The sequence below is a fragment of the Tenrec ecaudatus genome, chromosome 17, assembly GCF_050624435.1.
Source record: "Tenrec ecaudatus isolate mTenEca1 chromosome 17, mTenEca1.hap1, whole genome shotgun sequence".
NCBI lineage: Eukaryota > Metazoa > Chordata > Mammalia > Afrosoricida > Tenrecidae > Tenrec > Tenrec ecaudatus.
In genome coordinates, this window is record NC_134546.1 from 48,510,460 (window position 1) to 48,533,311 (window position 22,852).

The 22,852-nt window shown below is 40.4% G+C and overlaps 1 protein-coding gene across 3 annotated transcripts in view; it reads right to left on the reverse strand.

Moving 5' to 3' along the window:
* GABRB3 (gamma-aminobutyric acid type A receptor subunit beta3) overlaps nucleotides 1-22,852 on the reverse strand; it is a 279,016-nt gene that overhangs the window by 44,021 nt on the left and 212,143 nt on the right. For all 3 annotated transcript variants that reach the window (XM_075535698.1, XM_075535697.1, XM_075535696.1), the window contains exons 5-6: nucleotides 20,554-20,636; nucleotides 18,468-18,605 (exon numbers count right to left, since the gene is read on the reverse strand). In XM_075535698.1, the coding sequence (XP_075391813.1) occupies nucleotides 18,468-18,605; nucleotides 20,554-20,636 (221 nt within the window). The remainder of the gene's footprint in view (nucleotides 1-18,467; nucleotides 18,606-20,553; nucleotides 20,637-22,852) is intronic.

Here is a 22,852-nt window from a genome sequence, read left to right on the forward strand (position 1 = left end):
ATATAAAAATTAAAGAAAGAAAAGATTGAGAAATCTGGGCTGTAGTTCAAAAACGTGTTTCAAGAGTGTCTCAATTGGACGACCATTCTCTTTCTGATCCCTCACTGTTCAACCAGTGCTGAACCACATTACATCTCACAGGGTGTATGAAGGACCAGGCTTTACTTTACACTGCATTTGAGAGATCGCTTTGGAAAGTTGACTAACTTCTTAGACCCTCCATTTCTGCGTGTCCATTTAGGCAAGGATAACTACTAACAAAAAATATATAAATTGTACTTCATCAAAATGTTTTGAAATATGTGCTTGAAAGGGTCAAAAAATAACTCACTGCCATGGAGTCAGAGGCTGACTCACAGCGACCCCGTGTGGGTTTCTGAGGTTTTAACTGTTTACAGCAGTAAAAAGCCCAGTCTATCCCCTTGAGCTGCTGGTGGTTTCAAACTGCCAACTATGTGAATTAAAGCCCAACCAATAATGACTACACCACCAAGGCTCCTGTTTGAAAGGACACTACCAAGGAAATGAAAAACAATATATACTTTAGAAAAATTATATTTTAAAAGCATACATCTTATAAGGGATTTGTATCTAGAATACGTAAAGTACCCTTAGCAAGGAATATTCAGAAGATGAGGAATCCAATGAAAAGAATGGGCAAAGGGTTTGAATAGACATTTCTACAAGGAGGATAGGTTATGACCCATAAGGACACGAAAAGATGCTAGACATTATTAGTCATAGAGTAGATATAAATCAAAACTATAATGAAATATTACATCACACCATTAGGATGTGTATAATAAAAATGTATAGTAATGTGCTATTGAGTAGATGGAGAAAATACTTACACACTGCCATTGAGTTGATTCCACCTGAAAGCAACCCTGAGGCTGTAAATCTTTATAGGAGCAGGTAGGCCACCTTTCTCCTGTGGAGTGGCTCGTGAGTATGAACATCAAACTTGAGGTTAGCAGTTCAATGTTTACCCACCAGCGCCACCAGGGTTCCAGGTGGAGAAATTGGAACACTCATGTACTACTGGTGGGATTGTAAAATGTTGTAAGCATGTTTTAAAACAGCCTGACATTTCTGAGCCAGTCAGGATGCAGTCAGCAACGATGAAACATACAATTGTCCTCTAGTTCCTAAATGCTTCCTCCCCCACCACCCCACCCCATCATGATCCCAATTCTACCTTACAAATCTGGCTAGACCAGAGGATGTACACTGGTACAGATAGGAACTGGAAACACAAGGAATCCAGGGCAGATGATCCCTTTAGGACCAGTGGTGAGAGTGGTGATACCAGGAAGGTAGAGAGAGGGTAGGGGAGGAAGGGGGAACCAATTACAGGGATCTACATATAACCTCATCCCTGGAGAACAACAACAGAAAAGTGGGTGAATGAGATGTTGGACAGTGTAAGATATGACAAAATAATAATTTATAAATTATCAAGGGTTCATGAGGTAGTGGGAAGTAGGGAGAGAGGGAAAAATGAGGAGCTGATACCAAGGGCTTACGTGGAGAGCAAATGTTGTGAGAATGATCAGGGTAAAAAATGTACAAATGTGCTTTATACAATTGATGTGTGTATGGATTTTGATAAGAGTTGTATGAGCCCCAATAACACGATTTTTTTTGAAAAATAATACCATATGGCCCAGTAATTCCATGTCTATAGTATACCAAAGAATACTGGAAAAAATGACTAAAAATTGTAAAATTTTTATAGAAGTATTGTTCATGATAGCAAAAAGTAGAAACAGCTCAAATGCGCATTAACCCATGAATTGATCATTAAAATGTAACATATCCATATAATGGAAAAGTATTTGGTGATAAAAAGAAATGATGCCGACTTCAGGGCAAGATGACTGACTGCAATAATTACCCCTCTCTACAGCAACCAGGAGAAAATCAGCAAAGTCATCCCAGATGATTTTAAGGTCAAATAAATCCATGGTGAAAGGACTTAGCAGGACAGCAAAGTAACCTGTGCCCAACTACGTTTCTGCCTACTGCACTCCCACCCCCAGGTCCTGGCCCTATGGCACCATCAACCAAGCTAGGGAGTAAACCTTCTTGGAGTCAGCATCTAGACCTCTGCTTGACCCCCTCCTCCCCCCATGAACTAGGCTTGAGAACAGACTTCTGCTTTAGTGCCCATGAATCCAGACCTCTGCCCATGGCAACACTAACTAGACTAGTGAGTGAACTTCTGCTGTTCCAGAGTCCAGGGCTCTGCTCAGCCCATGTGGGAGCATCAATCAACCAGACTATGGAGTGGACCTCCGTGTACCAACTTCCAGTCTTCTGTTCAGCACCCATGGAACCAATGACCAAACTATGAGAGAAGCCTCTGTGGTGCGAGTGACCAGAAGTCAGTACCACCCCGTGCCCCCAGACCAGGAGCTGGCATGGCCTGCTGTAACACCAGCAATGGGTTCCCAATGCAGCTTTGCCCAGCAGGGACCACAGGGCCAACCTGTGATGACAATATGCAATCAGTTGGCATCCAGACCTTCTCGTTGCCTGTTTTACTACTTTCACCATGGACTGACTATGTTTTAGAAAGCTCCTAGACAGAGGAAACAATCTTGTATCCCCCATTTCCTTTTTAAAAACAAAGTTTATTCTTTTGTCTCTATGTTATCCTTCCCCGTTTTCCTTTATTCCTCTTTTTAAAATTCCTATTTATGTTTTCTCCTTTTCTTTCAAACGACCTTATCTTCTTTGTATTTATCTATCTCCCCTTCCTATCTTTCCCCATCTTCTTTCATACTTCTTGCTCCTTTCATTTCATGATTTCCATTATTCCTTTTAACTCCATCTTCCAGTCAACTGTCCCCACACGACTTAGCAGCCTATCCAACATGAACAGCTGAACCGTGATGCCACAGTAATAGCAGTCAATTGCAGTACACACATGCACACACACACACCAGAAAACACAGAACAACAACAACAAAACAAAACAAGAAAAACAGACACACACAACCAAACAAAACCCAGATCCAAATGAGTATTCTGAAGAAAAGGCTCTGGAAGTCACAAAAAATAGAATTCAGAAGAATGATATTCACGTATGTTCCATGGAGGGAGCAAATGTTTGAGAAAAGGACTTAAGAAGAAAAAGTAGAAACGCTAGACCAATTAGGATTTTAGAAAATAAACAATAGAATTAGACAAACCAGTGTAAAAACAGAGTAATACAATCAAAGGAATGGAAAGCAGGATTAATGAGCTTGAATACAATTCCCTCAACTACAACTAATGAGAAAAAAATCATCAAAAAGAGCAAAGGAATCTGAAGAAAGCTTAAGAATTATGTGGGGCACTCTCAAAACCTACATCTCCTTGGGATTCTAGGGCCGGGAGAAACAAACAAACAAAATACATAGAGAAAATAATACAAGAATCATGGGAGGAAACTTCCTTAACACCCTAAGAGAAGAGAAAATAGCTATTCAAGAAGGCAAGAGACCCTCAAAGGAAACATCACCACATATTGTTCAAACTCGTTAATTTCAAGGAAAAAGGGGGACAAAAGAGAATCCTGAGAGGAACTAGGGAAAATGAACAGTCTCCTAAAACTAATAAGAACAAGTTTAGATTTCTCAGAAGAAACCATGCTGGCAAGAACACCATGGGAATAGAGATAGAGATATTGCTGAGGGAAGAAACTGCCTATCAAAGATCTTACAACCAGCAAAACTGTCCCTCATATATGAGGTGGACATAAGGGTATTTCCAGGCAAGGAGAAGTTAAACACACAGCAACATGACAGCAACAAACCTAAACATATCAATCATTGTCCCACAGCCTGCTGACTTAATAGACGTTCCTACAATGGTGTTCAGTGAACTGCAGTGGGAATTTATCACCAGAGGAATGGGAGTTGTGCCTTCCTTCAGGAAGGGCTTTCATTTCCTTTGATGGGTAAACCGCCTGCCCTTGGGGAAAATGCCCACCATTACTAGTGTAGACACCAAATGAGGGAATCAGCTCTGTATTGGTTGGATTTGGTGAATCATACATCCTTGACCAACATTATTTTCTTCATTTGGTCACCCAGGGTTTGTGCTATAGGCCATCAAGGTGTATAGAATTATGCATAGGCCACATCAGAAGGATATGACCTGGAAACCCCACTAAGTGAGCTAGACTGCATTTTAAACACGTCTCTTAAAGATTAAAGGTGCTAAAATACACCTTTATCTTCAAAGATAAAATAGCCTCATGTTATCCCAAAGATCTTGGACTCTGAAGTCATTGGATTTGGGTCCAAATCTCTGCTTTCAAGGATGCCCAAATCTCCTGCTTTAAATTCCCAATCATTGGTGATTTAAGACCAACATATATTTGCAAATTTCATATTTTCTTTGCTTGTTGGCACATGACTTATTTCTGCACACAGATTTGCCTTAATGAGTGCTATTGAAAATTTTGCCTGTGTCTAACCCTCTCATTGTTTTCTGTCACTTAAGTTTCTAATCTGTATAACTTAATGTTCCACACGTTTTAGTCCAATAAACTCTCCTATACATGCATCTTTCCACTTTCTTACTAACTTTCAAATTCTATACCAATGGCTAGATTAATGATACTATTATTAGAATTACCAAATGACCTGTGTGTGTTGTTGTTAGGTGCCATTGGGTCAGCTCCAACTCATAGTGACGCGATGCACAGCCGAGTGAAACCCTGCAGGTCCTGCACCGTCAACACAATGGTTTTCATGGTTGAGGCCATTTGAAGTCGCTGGGTGGATGCAGCTTAAGAGTCTTCCTGTGGTTCACTGCCCTCTCCTTTACCAAGCATGATGTCCTTCTCCAGGGACCGGTTTTTCCTGACAACCTGTCCAAAGTACTTGAGATGAAATCTCACCATTCTTGCCTCTAAAGAGCATTCTGGCTGTACTTCTTCCAAGAGTTGGTTGTTTTTTACTTTTGGTGGTACATGGTAGTGTGAATATTCTTCACCAACACCACAAGTCAAATGTATCAATGCTTTTTCAATCTTCTTTATTCAATGTTCAACTTTTCTTGCATAGGAGGGAACAGAAAATACCATGGGTTGGGCTGGGTGCGCCTTAGTCCTCAAAAAACAATATTGCTTATCTTGAATATGCTAAAGAGGTCTTGTGCAGCAGTTTTACCCAGTGCAATGTATTCTCTGATTTCTTGGCCGGTGCTTCCATGAGCATTGAGTGTGGATCCACACAAAATGACGTCCCCGACAACTTCAATCTTTTCTCCATTTATTGTGATGTTACCTATTGGTTCAGTGGTGAGGATTTCAGTCTTCTTTACACTGAGTTGTGATCCATACTTACAAGCTGCAGTCCTCGATTTTCATCAGCAAGTGCTTCAAGTCACTTTCAGCGAGCAAGGTTGTGTCACCTGCGTATGACAAGTCGTTAATAAGTTCACTTCCACCCCTGCTGCCATATTCTTCTTCATATAATCCAGCTTCTCTAATTATTGGCTCCGCATCCAGATTGAGTGAATACAGTGAAAGGAAACACACCTTTTCTGATCTTAAACCAGGCAGTATTCTCCCGTTCTGTTCACATAACTACCTCTTGTTCCATCTACAAGTTCCACATGAGCACAATAAAGTGTTCTAGAATTCCCATTCTTTTCAAGGCTATCTATAGTTTGTTGTGATCCACACGGTCCAAATACTGTGACATAGTCAATAAAACACGAATACACATCTTTCTGGTATTCTCTGCTTTCAAACAAGATCCATTTGACATCAATAATTATATCCCTTGTACCACTTCCTCTTCTGAATCTGACCTTAACCTCTGGCAGCTCCTTGGACTGCTGTGTTGCTAGATGGTTTTCAGGAAAATTTCACATACATGTGACATCAATGATTTTGTCCTGCAATTTGATCATTCTGTTTGGTCATTTTTCTTTGGAATGGATACAAATATGGACCTCTTTCAGTCTGTTGGCTGAGTGGCTATCTTCAACATGTCCTGGTATAGAGGAGTGAGTGCTTCCAGTGCTTCAACAGCTTGGTGAAACCCTTCGATTGGTATTGCATACATTCCTGAAGGGGTTTTGGGTTTTCTTGGCTAGTTCTTTCAATGCAGCCTGAATTTCTTTCTTCACTTACTACCTCCTGAAATGGTACCCCTCAGGTTACTTATGTTATTTCTGAAGAAGCTGACAATGCTGCATATATATATGCATATATATTAGATATATGAATGGATTTTAGTTTATAATTAATTGTAAATAATGACTTAAGAACAATTAGTTCTTATGATATGACCCTGCTTCATGCTTCGCTTCATGATCACTGAAGATATGGGTTCTCTAGCAATATTTAATGACAAATGAGATGGTGGCCAGTTTGGTCCAATGGTCTGATGAAAGGATTGCATCTGGGGTCTTACAGGTTTATCTTAAAGCAAGTAGCATGATAAGAGAGGTATCAGTTAAGTCGACATGGAAGGTGCATACCAGCCTGTATGATTCAGGGCTTATTAATAATAAAATTTATGATAAGAAGACGGAATTGTATTGGAGCCTAAATTCTGAGCACTTGGTTTGCAGAAGACTATGAATGACAGTGAAAACCACAAATCCATTTTGAAGAGCCCCCACATAGATCAAAGTTTCTTTGAATCCCCTCTGACCATTGACCAGGAGTTTGAATAGTCTTACACTCAGACAGTGTATTGGAAAGTGGACTTCCTGCTCCCCAACACCCCTAGTGACCAGCTTAAGGGAAATCTCCCTTATGGCCTTACCTGGCTATGTCATTAATGGAGATTACTGTATAGAGAGTGGAATCGTTATGAGCCATGCCTTGACTGCCTCCAGGAAGACCCAGGATCAGCATGGTAAGCTCCTCTGACTTACATAAAGCACTGTCCAATCATGGCCCCGTTCCTGCTCCGTGACTGCCACCAGTAAATCTATTGTACTGATCTGCCACCAACCATGTTTATGTGGCAGTTTTTTTCCTGAACCCCCATGTCTTTTGTAAAAGGTGTGTACGGCACCTTGGACACCCTTATTGCCATGTTATTTGTTTCCCTAATCTGAATGATAATTCTCTATTTGTCCTATATTTGCCCCCACTTAACCCTTAATAAATGTCCCAAAAGAAGAATAAGAAGGAGAAGGAGGAGGAGGCAGAGAAGGAGAAGATGAGTTGGGCTCAATACAATGACCCTTAGTCATTCTTCAGATCTGTCACTGAATTCACTCCCATGTAAAAATAAGTAATCATTTAATATCAAAAAGGCAGCAAATATCCAAGGACAATGTTCAGCAAGTTAAGAAGGAGGAATGGAACAGGAAAAAGGAAGGAATTGGCATGAGTGATGGTACATTGAAGGAATTGCAATGTATAAATTGAGACAAAAATATGTATGCATTGGCGAATGGAAACCTGATGATCTGCTCTGTAAATCTTCACCTAATTCACAACATTTTTAAATTACATAACTTCACAACTATTGGTACTGAATTTTACTGACAAATGGTTAAAATGAGAAATTTTATGATAAATATATTAAAACAAAACTGGATAGAAAGATAATACAGACAAGAAGGAGTTGTACACGGTGACAGGAATTTCCTAAGTGGAAAACAATGTGTTGGTGTTGAAATAAAGTACCAAAACATGCTACATTGTTGAGGAACCTTGAAAAAAATAGCCTAATTGAAAGAAGTCAAGGGCTACATAAAGGAGCCTTGGGAGCAGGTGGGTCATTGTTAATGGTTTCTTTGTGAGATCATAAAAATGTGCTAAAGTTGTCTGTGGTAATGTTACCACAACTCTGAATGTATTAAAAATTGTACATTGAATGTGAATTATATTGAATAATGTGTATATTGAATAAAATGTAAATTATATGTAAATAATTGCTTTAAAAAGAATACCAGCTACATATATTTTACTGGGAATTAAATGGCTTAGTTAATAGCAATATAAAAACCATACTACCTATTCCCTAATACATGCTGAACTTAGCAGACTCCTCTTCCTTATTTTTTTCCCTTTGGTGAATTTCACACTTAGGATTCTAGAATCTAAGAGTTTTTACCTTTAGAATTCTTAAAATCAATTCCCTAACATGAAGGTAGGGAGAAATTATTGTTTTTAATGAAGGCACAATTCAGTTCTGAAGAAACGTGCACTTTGAGGTGATACTTTTTTCATAAGGGATCCTTAAGAAAAGGTGACCTCACCGCAACAAGATGAGGTCATTAACTCCCGGGGTAATGGGAATGAGTGAGATTCCTCTGGCCTGAACACACTCACCCAATATATATGTGTATACACACCTCTCTCTCTCTCTCTCTCTCTCTCTCTCTCTCTCTCTCTCTCTCTCTCTCTCTCTCCCTCCCTCCCTCCCCACACACACACTATTTTTTAAACTGAGGAATTAGGGGTTATATCTGTTTAGGAACCTAAGGTGATTGGTCTGAGAGTATCGAAACATCATCTACAAAGATGAACGTGAATGAATAGAGCCGGGTTACAACCAAGTTGGTGTGCACGCCTAATGCTCATGATGCATCTATCACCCCTTTATTTGTACAGCTTAGGAACCACTTCCACAGAGGGTGCCTCTCCTCAGCTGGGGCAGGTTTCTTGTGCTCAGGAGAGAGCGAGGATCCATCAGTTCCTGCCACTGATCTATCTTCACTCATATCAACAAGGGTGCTCACTGAAACTTAACGGAAATTCAAGTGAAGAGGTGACAAAAGACATGCCTGTTTCTGAGAAGGAAATCTTCCTGCTGCTGGTGGATAAAGTAGGTGGAGCAAGCTGACCTTGGGAAAAACAATTAGTATTCCTTCGATAACCCTCCAAAACTAGATGATGGCCTAATTAAACACTTTTGATTCATGTTCTATTCATCCCTTGATGACTGGCTGTGTGCTGTAGACCCAGGGAATTTAGACTCCGTTCTTTTGAGGTACACGGCATCTTGCAAAGGCCATCCCATAAGGATCTGATTGGGAAAGCATACTATGAGAAATGGGCTGTACCGTAAACGTATCTGGACCGGATTGTTGTTAGGCGCCAAGGGGTAGGTTATGACCCATAGCAACCCCATGCACAGCAGAAGGAAAGCCGCCTGGTCCTTTGCCATCCTCACAACTGTTCCTATGACGGAGCACATTGTGGCAGACACGATGCCAGCTCGTCTCCTTGGGGACCTTCCTCTCGCTTGCTGTCCCCTCTGCCCTACCTAACATGTCCTTCTCCAGGGACTGAACTTTCCTGACATGTTCAAAGTATGTAAGATGCAATCTTGCCATCCTCGTCTCTAAGGAGCACTCTGACGGTATTTCTTCTAAATCAGATCGGTTTGTCTTTTCAGCAGCTCATGTTATTTTCAGTATTCTTCTCCAGCACCACAATTCAAATGCATCAATTCTTCTTCTGTCTTCTTTATTCAATGTAGCAGAGGAACAGAACTGAAATACTCCTTTGATGTAAGACTTCAACACCATATTGCGCAAAGAAGCATATAAAAACTATGCCAAGGTTATAGATGTGGAGATCATTGCATTTTAGTTCAAATTCCTTGTTTTGAGGGCGCCTAATATATCGAAACTCAAGACTTCCACATAGTTGTTATTTTCATACTCTCTTTGCTTTTTTATAACCTGTCTCGTTCCAGCAGGCACAGTTCTGCTGTTGCGAATGAGCATTATTGAAAGTTTTGCCCTATCTCCAACCCTCTATTGTCTATATAAATACTTTCCAGCCACTTAAGTTTTTTAATCCGTGAAAATGAATAATCCATACATTATTATCTAAAAAGATGGATTTTACACGTATACTTTCCTTTTCTCAAGGGTATTTTAAATTCTATATCATTGGATAAATTAATGATATAGCAATAGAATTATCATCTGCCCAGTGGAGATGATTTATGGTGTTCCCAAATAAAATGATGACGGTGTCTCCAAAGTGGGCCAGAGACATATATAAACTATAGATATATGAATGCATTTTAGCTTCTGCTTAGACATAGCCCTAATCTAAGAACAATTGGTTCTTATGTTGCAGCCATATCTTATGTTAGCTCCTTGCCGTCATGAAGAGATCACTGAAAATGTGGGTGCTATAGCAATGTGGTGAAGAAACCAGATGGTGTCAGGCTATCAGAAGAATATCATCTGGGTTTGAAAGGCGTGTCTTAAAACAAGCAGCCCTCTAAGTGAGGTGTCAACTATATCCATGAAGAAGAACACCAGCCTGGACGTCCCAAGGATTGTAAATAATAAAGCCCAAGACCCAAGGAGAACTTAAATTCTGAGTATGGGCCGTGAGGTATAGTGCTTACTCACTGGGTAGCCATCCTCAAGTTTAGCAGTACAGAACCATCAGCCCACTGCAAGGGAGAAAGACATGGCTTTTTTTACTCCTGTAAAGAGTTACAGTCTCTAAAACCAGCAAGGGCAGTTCTTCCTTGTCCTATAGGAGGTGTCTATGAGTCCGCACCGACTAAATGGCAGTGAGTTGATAGTAAGTTGCATTTGAGAAGGCTATGGAATACCCAAATGCCACTTGCAGGGTCCCTGTGAGGATTAAAGCCCCAATGGGAAATGAACAGCCCGGCTATCAGACAGAGTGCATTGGAAAAGGGACTAAGGCAGGTGTAGTTAGGTTAAAATGGAACACCTTATCATTTGTTTCCCATTTGACTCATTGTAAGTCTGTTCTAATTTTTACTATTTTCTGCTTTCCTTTTGATAGAGGTTTTTTCAGTTGTACTTTGTTATTGTTAGTTCATTTGTTTGGTATGTTTTTCTACATATGTAATCCAGGATTGGTAAATTTATAGAGACAATACTGGATTCAGAGTTTCTTAGGGTTGTGGCAGGGAAGGCTGGAGAAATGAGGAGCAAATAATGAGTGCAAGAACGAAGAAAATATTCTAAAAGTTAATGTGGTGAGGATTGCATAACTCTTTGATATATTTAAACCACTGAATTGTATGATGTATGAATTATGTCAATAAAACAGTTTTTAAAGGTGGGAATTTGGTCTTGAATTTAAGATTAATTTAAATTATAATTCATAGACAGATGGCAAACCCATCACATATTACTGCACACAATGTCTTTCTCTAGACTTCGGGTATTTCAGCATAAGTCTGTGCTACAGCTGGTTTTTAAGGCTCTGACCTTCCAGGGCCAGTTCATTAAGCCTTTCATTTTGAAATGCATCTGGGTGGGTTTGCACTCCCAGTGGGTGGATGGGCAGGAGTAAAACACTAGTACGCCTCATGGAAAATAGTCCGGTCACAAAGTTTTGGTTAAGTAAAGCTACAATTTGAAACTCCTGAATAAAATCTAGAAAATTTAAGTGCATGTGCAGATTGTAGGAAATCAAGATTAAAACAACAACAACAAATGAATGTAATGAAATGAATTACAATGAATGCAAATGAAAATGAACCTAAAGGTAATGGTGTTTTGAGAATTAATTTTTAAAGAATAGAAAACTTATATGTCTTAAATGAAATGATGCATCATCATTCACTTACACCCTTCTCTTTTTCTTCAAATCCTGGCAGAAGTTATGGTAAGATAACTCAGTGATAATACTGGGCAAATGTTCCTCAAAAAGGAAGAGATAGAAAAATCTCCAAAATTAAAATAACACTTTAAAAATCTATTTTTTTCATATAGCAAACAAAAATGACATCCCTTCAGCTCAAAGAAAATTATAAGTTAAAGGTAAATTTCAGATTTGGCAGAACCTTGTAAATCTCACACTCTCTGCTCAGTGGGACCCTAATCAGGACCAATACAAAAGTCCAAACTATCATCTGTTGATCTTTGTGGCGAAAACAATTTATTTTAGGGGCTTTAAACATTGCTAGTTGAATATATTTGTTTAGATAAATTAAATATAGTATTTATTTTAACCTAATTATTTTTCCACTTTGCTACTCAAGTATTTTTCCCATATTGTCAGATAGTTGTTAATATTATTTAATAAAAAAAACTAACCCTATCTGCCATAGTTAGCTGAAAATATAACACCTTATCATTTGATTGGCCTTTTGGCCAAGTTAAATTTTTTTCTTAAATTGGGAATTAATATATATATTATATTATATATTAATATATATATCACATCATTCCATAGTTCAATCATGCCAAGCAGTATTTACAATTGCTACCACGATCAGTTTCCTAACATTCCTTTTCTTCCTGGACTCCTTGACATCATCTCATTTTAACCCCACCCCCACTCCGTATTGTACCCACCCCACCTTGAAACCCTTAATCTACTTGCTGTCCCTAGAAGTTCATCAATCCTAGATATCATATACAAAAAATGGAAAACAATAAGAGGGGGTGACCCCACCCCACCCGACCCCCACCACTACCACCAAAATGGAAAACAGCTCAGCAGGGCAGAGCTTTCTGTGGTATGCATTTTCCCCACTAGGTGAGCATCAAGGGACTCTCTCTGAGTTAATGCACCCAATGGCGCCACCTGGGAAGGTTCTTCCTAGTCCCAAAGAACTTTTTTGTAAAAACAGTTTTGCTCCAACCTCATTTTTTTGTGATGGCTGACTTGAGAGAACAGCATGCCACTGTGAAATTTTATTTCCTGCTCGGGAAAAATGCCGCAGACACTTTTGTGATGTTGAACACAGCTTACAAGGGCAGTGCAGCGGGAAAAGCCTCAAGTGTACAAATGCTTTTCTCATTTCTGAATAGGTGAAATGTCAGTGGATGATAAACCTTGTTCTGACGTCCGTCAACTTCCGGAATGAACTCAAAGGTCCACAAAGTGTGTGCGCTGTGCTGAAGACCACACTGCGCCATTGGCGAGATGCGGAAGTGATCCCGACTCTCTTGGAACTCAGTTCAGTGAATTTTAAAGGAAGACTTGAGAATGAGAAGGGTCGCGGTGAAATGTGTGTCTCAGGTAATGACTGATGAGGAAACATGCCATGTTCTGAAAGAACAGCCCAGTGTGACCCAGACTTTTTTCCCAAGGTCATTGCTGGTGAAGAGACATGGTGCTATTCTTATGATCCTGAAACAAAACATCAGCCAAGCCAGTGGAAAACACCATCGTCACCTTGCCCCAGAAGTTTGTCAAGTGAAATAAAAAAACCAAGACAATGTTCCTTTGTTTTTATGATGTGAGGGGGATAGTGAATTTGGAGTTTGTTCCACCAGGCCAGACTGTTAATCAAGCTTTCTATTTAGAGGTTCTGAAAAGATTGCCTGACAGTGTGTGACAAAAAAAGTCCTGATTTATGGCAGATGGAGGCCTGATTGTTTTTACCACCATGACAATACATACTCCTGTTCCTGTAGCCATCTCGATGCACAAGTTTGGCAAAAATCAGCATGTCTCTCTTCCCCACATACCTGACTCACCTGACTTTGCTCCTTTGCTTCCAGAAATGAAGAGGGGCATAAAGGACAGTGGTTTGAAGATATAGAAGAGGTGAAGAAAAAAATGAGGGAGTGCTGTCAGCCATCCAAACAGATGAATTTGAAAAATTTCAGGAATGGAATCGTAGATTTGCCAAATGCATTGAGTGTAATGGAGAGTATTTTGAAGGTGATAAGGTTGTTTTGTAAAAAAAAAAAAATACATAGCTTAAAAAAAATCCTTTTTTGGGGGGAGGTACCACCTTGTAATAAACAACTTCAAGATGATGACCCCAATGCCATAGCATATCTGAGATAAACCCTGATATGAATAAACAGACAAAATAAAAATAGAGAAAACGTTGAATACCAGATCAGGTTCAGTGTGCATCAGAGGTCGGGGGGTGGGGGTGGGGTGCGGTCAACAGGCAAGGTTTTAACTGTTCAAGTCAGGTTTATCTCTTTGATCTTCTTTACTCGTTGCCCCAGTGCACTCTGTGTAGTAACCACTTCCCTCCCATCCCTCAATGATGTATCGAGGGAGATCCCTGGAGGCTTATTTCCTTTGTTGTTCCCACAGATGTGTCTTGGTGGGCCCCCACTGCCATCCAGAGTCTTCTGCAAACTGCCCTTTGGCAATTTAGGCTCTGATACAGATCCCTCCTTCTACTTTGGGCTGTATGGGTTCCCATCCTTCGGTGACTGATGATGGTGTGTTTCTTCCATGTGGATTTAGTTGACATCTCACTTAGATGACTGCTTGACTGGAGACAAGCCTTTAAGACCCCAGATGCTATTTTATCTGGTAGCTGGGCACCATCTGATTTCTTCATCAAAGTTTGCTACAGCACACTTATCTTCTTACTTCCTTCTTTAGGACGAGTATGGAGCAGGGACATGATGTAAGAACTCCTTGTTCTTAAGTTGGAGCTAGAATTTAGTGCAAGCCCCAAACCCTTTCCTGGATCTAGGTTTGTTTTTTCCCATCTGCCTTTGACTCCCTTTCAAAACCTCTGTGTTTTTTATGGTAGAGAATCCTATCGATCATCCCCCTGAACCATAACAATCTTCCCCTGGTCCTAATGTCTTAAAGCCCTGTTGGGCCAATGTGGGTTAACTCCACATCACAGTACCTGAATTATTCACTTGAAGAAAATCAGTCCTTTCATGGCTGGACACTGTTTACACAAACAATAGGGGGGTTAATTGTCAGGGGAAATGTACAATGATAATCTCTGAGGATGCCAGTGACAGGTTTGCTGGAATTATATATGTCTTAATACAGCATATAGGGCCTTGATGTAGCAAGACCATGTTTGTCCACCTACCAACAGTTCACCTTGGTACAGCTGTCTTCCCGTTACTCAGACACCATGTACTTTCTGACTGAAGTCCTCAGGTTACGAGTGTGTCTCAGGTAGAGTCCAATTCCCCCAGTGGAGTTTCTGCATCAGATCTCACTGATGCTGCCTCTGGAGCATGCCGGGCACCTTGAAGACCCAGGATTCAATGTCCCAGTGTTCCAGGGCACCCAGCATGGGTCCAGAAGCCTGGGTCAATGCGGCCCATTCAATGCATATCACCAGGGACAATTCCCCCCTAGGATCCCCTCAGTCTTTTCAGTCATTCTTCCCCCAACTGGAGGTCAGTCCTCCTGCTTTGCATACCAACAAACATATATTTTTGTTCCCCAGATGTGTGCTCGCTTTCGCTTCTCCTGACTCATCTTTCCCATCAGTACCCACCATCCCTCTGATAGGGTTGTCTACTGGGGCAGTGGGTGAGGAAGACCTCATCATAGCTTTACAGTCAGTAGAAAACATCCCCTTCCCCACCTCTGACCATTTGAGCCCAGCTGACGTGAGACGCCCTCCAGTGAAATGACCTTCAAAATATTTACCTAGAGCAGATGGTGATGGTTCATTGGCTCCTGTCAGCCTCTCTCCCAGCCTGTCTGGCTCCCTGGACAGCAGACTGGGTGCCCTACAAGCCTGAGCTTGTGCCCATTCTGCTGCCTGTTCCTACAGCAGTGGACTCATCTAGCATTTATCCCTTGACCCATTTTACAGTTGTTTCTGTTTTTAACATTTTCTGCTTTCTTTTCAATTGAGGTTTTTCTCTGTTTCATTTTGTCCTTTGGGGGGTTCATTTTTTGGTTTTATTTTGCCTGATTTTCTGCTGATGAAATCCAGGCTAAAGTGGTCTATAGAGACAGTAACTAGATTAATCATTACATTGGGGTATGGCAGCAGAGGTTGGGGGGAAATGGAAGTTAACAACGAGTGTATGCAAGACAGAAGAAAATGTCCTGAAACTAAGTGTTGCAGTGATTTGATAACTCTTCTTAACATGATTGGACTATTAAATTGTACGATTTGTATGTCATATGCCAATCAAACTATTTGAGACATAAGAAAACAAAACAAAAAATAGAAATAAAATATTGCACACACACAAAGGAAGTAAAGAGAATGAGAAAGTATGGCTTTTCTTGGTTTTTTTTTTTGCAATTGAACAAAGTAAAGAAAACTAATTTAAAAAGATTAGTTTGAGTTGATACCAAGGGCTCAATAGCAAGTAAATGTTTAGAAAATAATGATGGCAACATATGCACAAATATTCTTGATATAATTGATGTATAAAGGGATGTAAGAACCCCCCAAATTATCTTTTAATTAAAGAAAAGAGTTAACTGTCTTGACTTAGAGTCTTTAAAGCACACTGGTTCTGGGTAGATATTCTAATATGTAACATTTTCATATAACAAGGAATTAAATGGTTTATATTTCTGCAACATGAGAGTAAGAAAGAGAGGCAGAGACAGCGAACAGAGGACAGGAGCCATTTAAACTCCTTCCACCGAGTAGACACTCATCTGGGCTTTTTCTAAAATGGAAAGTTAGGAATAAATTTCAGCTTTTGCAGAAGCTGCCTGCGCTAAATGTCTTGGTATGAAGGGCACCCTTAGGGTCCATATAAAAACTACAAAAGTTGACCAAGCCCAGGACGCTGTTTATCACGCTCTCTCTTCTGTATTCTTTACATTGTTTTTACCTCATATCATACCCTCGAAATGTTCTGACTCATCTTTCAGTTCAAAAATTCTCCCGCCAGCAGTGTCTAAGCTGTTCTTACTAGCCATTAAAAATCATAGAAGCGGTTCAAAGTCTTTTGACTCGGAGCGGACCTACACTTGTTTCTGGCAGGTGCTAGAGTCACGAGCTTTCAAAAACAAGCTTTCTTTGCTCTATGGAATGTAGGTAACTCACACATGATTGCTTAGGAATGCATATGGGTATATTCTTGGAAGTATTAACTGTCACAACCAAGTTTGTTCAATACAAACTTATCATATTGTAAATCAGCAACAAGTTTCAAATTACACTTTGAAAATGTTACCATTTATAACAGCAGCAGAAAACTATTAGAGACACAGAAAAATCTAACTAAAATGTGCAAGATCTCTAAACACTAAAACAATAACATTGTGCAGACATTTCTTTAAAACCTACAGAAATGGAGAGAGAAGGCAGCTATGGACTGTCAGTGGATAATATGCTGACATTCACTTTGACCATGGCACTGTCTGAACTACAGTGTTAGAAGTAGTAAATAATCTTATAGAGGTCCTTACAGGGCGGTTTTCTTAGTTATGGAAAGTCTTCCTGCATAGTAAATCCAGGGGTGCTACACCAACATTCCTGCTGGGTATAGAGTGGATGTTGCAACGTGTCCTCTGCAGAGACTGCAGGGACATCTGTAGCCCAGGTGCAACAGAAGACATTGCCGCCCTCCATGAGATCACACCTGGCTTGTGCCTTAGCAATTCAGGATGCTATCTATACTCATCATGGAAGCTGACTATGGAGGAAGGAGGATACAGTGACCTCTATTTATCCAATGACCTTTCTTATCACACGACCACTGCTGCATGGTTGAAAGTGTGGGCAGTCTAGAAGAGGAGGGAGGAATGACCAGGAGAAGGTCTAGTTCCTCCTTCCTGGACATACGACCTACATGACACGGCCCCATGGAACAGTGAGGAGAGCTTCAATGTTATCAGTCCTCTGAGGATCAGGACTGAGAAGGTACCATAAGGGGAGAGGGGGCGTAAAGGCTTCCCAACTTCACAAGTAAGCTGAAAATTGAGTCACAGTTAGCCATGTGAATGGGAGCACTAAGCTGTAGGTCACAGATGGTCAAGCCCGAAGGACAGAGCAGTGCCACGTCTCATGAATGCCCCGTGGGATAGGACCATTTCTATTCATTGGTCATTATTTGGCTTTGTGGACACAAAGATGCCGGCTGAGAAAAAGTCCATCTCAGTCCAATAGCATTGTCCTATGAGAGTTGGGATCTTCATAGTTAAACAATTTTCCAAGCACTTTAATTCGCTAGCTCAAGGGGAAACACAAAGTTCAGTAAGGATATGGACCTGAGAAGAAAGTGTTTCACATTGTAAAACATGGGTGCTATTCAGTAAAGCCTCAGTAAGAACAGAAGGAAGAGCAGGAAACAGCTGAGTAACCTTTGGCTCGTGGCAGCAAAGATGGCAATGAAATGAGATCCAGAGCAGTCCTCATCACAGACTCTCAAGACAAATGACGGTGTCTACAGAAGTAAATCTGACTGCAGATGGCAAGATGGCTGAAGACAGGGCACCTATGGCACATGCTTCCGAGTGGGAGCATGTGGCTTACTTCATGGAGGAATGCAGCACCAACTTCTCATGTCTTCTTCATGTCCCACTGCTTTCCCAGCCCTAAGACCCTCATGGTCTCTGGTCTGCTTAGACACCAGAGTCTTCTATATTACCAAATATCAACTGGTTAAATTGAATCTCGGTCTTTTGGCTTCTATATAATCAGCTGCAGAAAGTAGCTCTTTTTGGGGATAATCCTTCCTATCCATAGCTATGCTCCAGTCCCTGGAACTACAGAGGAAAGGGGGAGATGATGAGACCATATTGAGGGACTTACTTCAGTGGCCTCTTGCTGTTAGTCAGTTACCATGCATCTCATATGAAACTGGTCATCGAGAGCAATAGCAGAAACATGACTCACCTGTGGCAAAAACGACGTTCCTTGAGACCAGGCGGTGCTCCACGATGGAGAACTGTGGGAGTTCGATTTTTTCTACTCCGGTGACAGCTTTGTCCCCTCCTCTCCAGTAAAACTCAATATCATCTGTGGTATAACCATCTGCCAGAAGAGAGAAGCAGGAATGTGGAGGACAGAGAGCATCATCAGTCAGTAAAGGGCTAGAGAAACAGGGCCAGGGAATAAAAATAACAGCATTCCTAGGTATCAAACAGCATTCCTATATATTTGCTTAATGTGTTTTTTCTATGAGAAAATCTGTTATTAAATGACCAACTAAGCTAGTGTTGGAAAGTTGGGGACCTAGGACAGTTAGTGTGTGCTCTGTCCAGAGTTTGTCAAACCTGATAGAGAGCTTGCCTGTACATTGTACAGAAACGGAATCACCATGACCGTAAGTTAAATCAAATCAATGGCAAGTGCTTTTTAATAGAAGTTAAGAAGATGATTATATAAGAACAAGGCGATTCTAGTGTGAAATATTCTATAAAAATAACTACCCTAAAATATATTTTGAAAAATGTGTACACTGAAGGAAAATTCAGCCCTTAAATGATTGCTATCATAAGAAACTGCAGAAAAGTGGTGTTCTTCTTGGCTCTGCTGGTGAACACATAAGGTACTCTTGGCCAGCAGGCATACCTTCTAAAGGCCTTTCACTGCAGCCATCTTGACTCTCAGTGTTTTGACAGGTGGTCTCATCAGAACAAGGAGTGAATATTGACCTGCTTATAACTCCTAATACACCTGTTTGTACAGTGCTCATTGTTCCCAGTCATCACTCAACTACTGTGTCTTAAGAGGCATGGCAAAGGGCAACCCCGTCCTTGGACCTTCCTCCTACACCTCTACAAAAAGTAAGCATATTATGTGTTGCTGGTGGAAATAAAAGGAAGCAAGATAAAAGGGAGGAGATGGAGGATGGAAAAAACAGTGAGCCAGGCAGGAAATGATTGAACTAGGGAGGTAGTGGAAGTCAGTCATTCTGCCCTGGTGGTCTGTTTGGGTCAAAAACTACACACTTGCCTTTTTGTTGTATGTGGGCAAATAATAGAGACTATTATAGTGAGATTTCCCACCTAGATATCTATTTTAATTGACCACTAAGAGGACAACAGGTCTGATGGTACTTTTACAGACCAGGAACATTGAACATCCGTGTATGGTCACTCACTGTTTCTAGCTTAAATCTTCATCTATTGGCAGTCATCCTTTTCCCTTGAGATTTCGGTGTTTTTTGCTAACTTTCCCCAGAAGACTCGACTAGTTACCATGTAACATGATCACATGCTCTTCACCTCTTCTGAAAGCAGACGTGACAATGAGAGAGGTGTGGGAGGGGGTTCAATGAGGGGTTTCCCTTTGGAATTGGGAAACTAGCCTAGTACTGGGGACATTTTCCAATGTGTTTATTATCAGACCTAGATCTCTATGCCACTATAGTTGTATCAAGGAACACTGCAAAGTCAAAATCATTTCTCTACCAAAAAAGTCTGTGTAGATATTGACAAGTTCAAGTTCAATTGAAGCTAATTACAAATTTGCTTCAATTGGTCGATCAAGAAAAATAACAAGAACAGCGAACATTGAATGTGGGCAAGGAGGAGACAGAACACTTGTTGGGTGATAAAGATTCAGTTCTAGTATCTCACACAGAAGTACTCCATGCTAAATTGTCCTTAAAGAATCAGAATATTCCTCAAATTGATTGCTTGTAAAGTTGGTTTCATAATAGGAAATGAATTTTTCTCAGAGTGCCTAAATTCCCAACAGCACAGTCACTTCTGTCTTCTCACTAAATGAATCAAAACGGAGAACATTTGTTTTCTTATATTACAACAAACCCAATAGACTTTCTTACTGAGATTGGGGAAAAAATCATTTTTAGAGTCTAACTCTCTTTTTCATGACAATAAGTTTTGCCAAGTCGAGAATTCAACCTTTAACTTTAAGACAGTTAAAATGAAATGCATTGCTTGGATCCTAATTAATGACAATAAAGCCTACAACATAAAGTGGACACGAAGGAACCACCGATGTAGATACACACAGCTTTCAATCTCCAGAGTGCAATTCTGCTCATCCAGTGGGTATCTCCTCAGGTCCATCATGCATGCTGCTGTCGTGGTGATTCTGAAATGCAAAGAGCATGGGTCAGCATGAAAGACAGAGGCAAATGGACAGGTGAACTGCTTCTGAATAGACAGTCTGTAGGAGCCCTTCCCCAAAGTGAACCTTGACTGAAGATATTTCAAAACATCCATTAGAAACACTATTCACTGGGAATTAACAAGAAATTGCCTTTAGGATACCATAGATCAACTTTACCAAGACAAAATGCACAATAATATTATTTACTACAAAATTATTCATTGAGCTTTACCAACAATAACAAAATACAACAGGTAAATCCCAATTTGAAAAAAAATAAGAAAAAAAGAACATTTTAAAAAACAGATCAAGCTCAAAGAGTATCAAAAGGGAGATCAAACGATAAGGTTTTAATCATTAAAGTCAGATTTTTAATTTTAATGTACTATAATTATTTCTATAATCCTCTGATTATCAGACCATTCACATCCCTCAATTATGCTCCAAGGGAAATTACTGGAGGCTTATTCCAGGTGTAGAACCTGCAAATGTACTTTGGGCTTCCACGGTCACTCATAGCCCTCTGAAAACCAGAATTTCACAATTTATTTACAGTCCTAGCATCACTCATATATGTGTGCTGCTTCCATGAGGGCTTGGTTGGAGTCTCACTCAGATGGCTGCTTGTTTGAAAACAAGTCTTGAAGCCACAGCCACTTTTCTTTCTGATAGCCGGACATTATCTAGTTTCTTCACCACACTCTGACATAACATCCGCAGCAGCCATATTTCCTTCATGCAGATGCTTATCAAGCAGGGCCATGTCTTCAGAACTAATTGTTCTTACAGTGGAGGTTGGATAAGCCCCCAATCCATTCCGATATCTATGTGTCCTATATGCCCCTGGTTCACCTTAGAGACATCTTTGTTATTTTATGCTAGAGAACCTTATGGATCCTATTCCTAGAGTTAAGGTCCTTCTGTTTCTTGAGTTAGCCCATGGTAAAGTATTCAAAACAAATTGTATTGCATGGATTATTGATTTGTACAGATTAAATACATGACTGGACACAATTGACACAAACAATGGGGATTGGTGGAAAGGCAAACCTTAAAATAATATTCACTGACAATATCAGACACACATCTGCCAGAATAATACATATCTTATTAAAGTAATTAAGGCATTGAAATAATAAGCAAATGGTAGTCTGCCTACTGGCAGTTCAATTTTCTCGGAAAAGTTGTCTTCTGCTTCTTCACATACCATGTGGTTTTGGCCTTAAATCCTAGGATTACAGGTGTGTATGAGGAAGAGTCCACCTCACCTAGTGGGGTTTGCACATCACATCCCTCTAATATGGTCTTTGGAGTATATATTTTTGTTTTGTTTTATATCTTTTAAAAAATTAATCATTTTATTGGTGGGCGCTTACAAATTTTACGCAATCCATCATTCAATTGTAATAAGTACACTAGTACATATGTTGCCATTATTCCCAAAACATTTTCTTTCTACTTGAGTCCTTGATATCAGCTCCTCTTTTTTCCCCTCTCTCTCCCACCCTCCCTTCCTTGTGAATCCTCAATTAATTATATATTATTGTTGTTATTTTGCATCTTACACTCTCTGTGGCCTCCCTTCACCCACATTTCTGTTAATTGTCCCCCTGGAGGATGGGCTATATATCCAACTTTGTGATGGGCTTCCCCTTTCTTCCTCTTCCCCCTGCCCCCAGCAGCCCCCTAGCCTCATGATATTGCTACTCTACTACTGTTGGGTGTCTCAAAGATGCAGGGTTCCATGTCCCGGTATTTGGTGGCACATGGCCTGGGTCCCCAGGGGCTGTACAGATATTCGGGTCAATGTACCCTATTAGGAGCATATGCTCCCTGTGGGATCCATCTAAGTATTGTTAGTCATTTTTTTTCCCACTAGGATGTTGGTTACCCACACTTTTCAACCTAAAAAACGCACTTGACTTCTGTGACACATGTAAGCTCCCCTTCCCACCTTTCGGCTTGATTTCACATCAGTATCATTTATCTCTCTGGTACCAATGTCAGCTGGTATGGCGGGGGTGCTCATCACATTTTTGCATGGCAACCCCTAAGTGGTCCCCTCTTTTCCACCAATCTTGAAAACCTGATTCCAGTTGAAGTGAAGTCTCCTCTTTCAAAGTGGCTTTTGAGTCATACTCAGAGATGATGGTGTATGGTTCGTGTCCACCAGTCAGGCTCTCTACTGCATTGCTTGG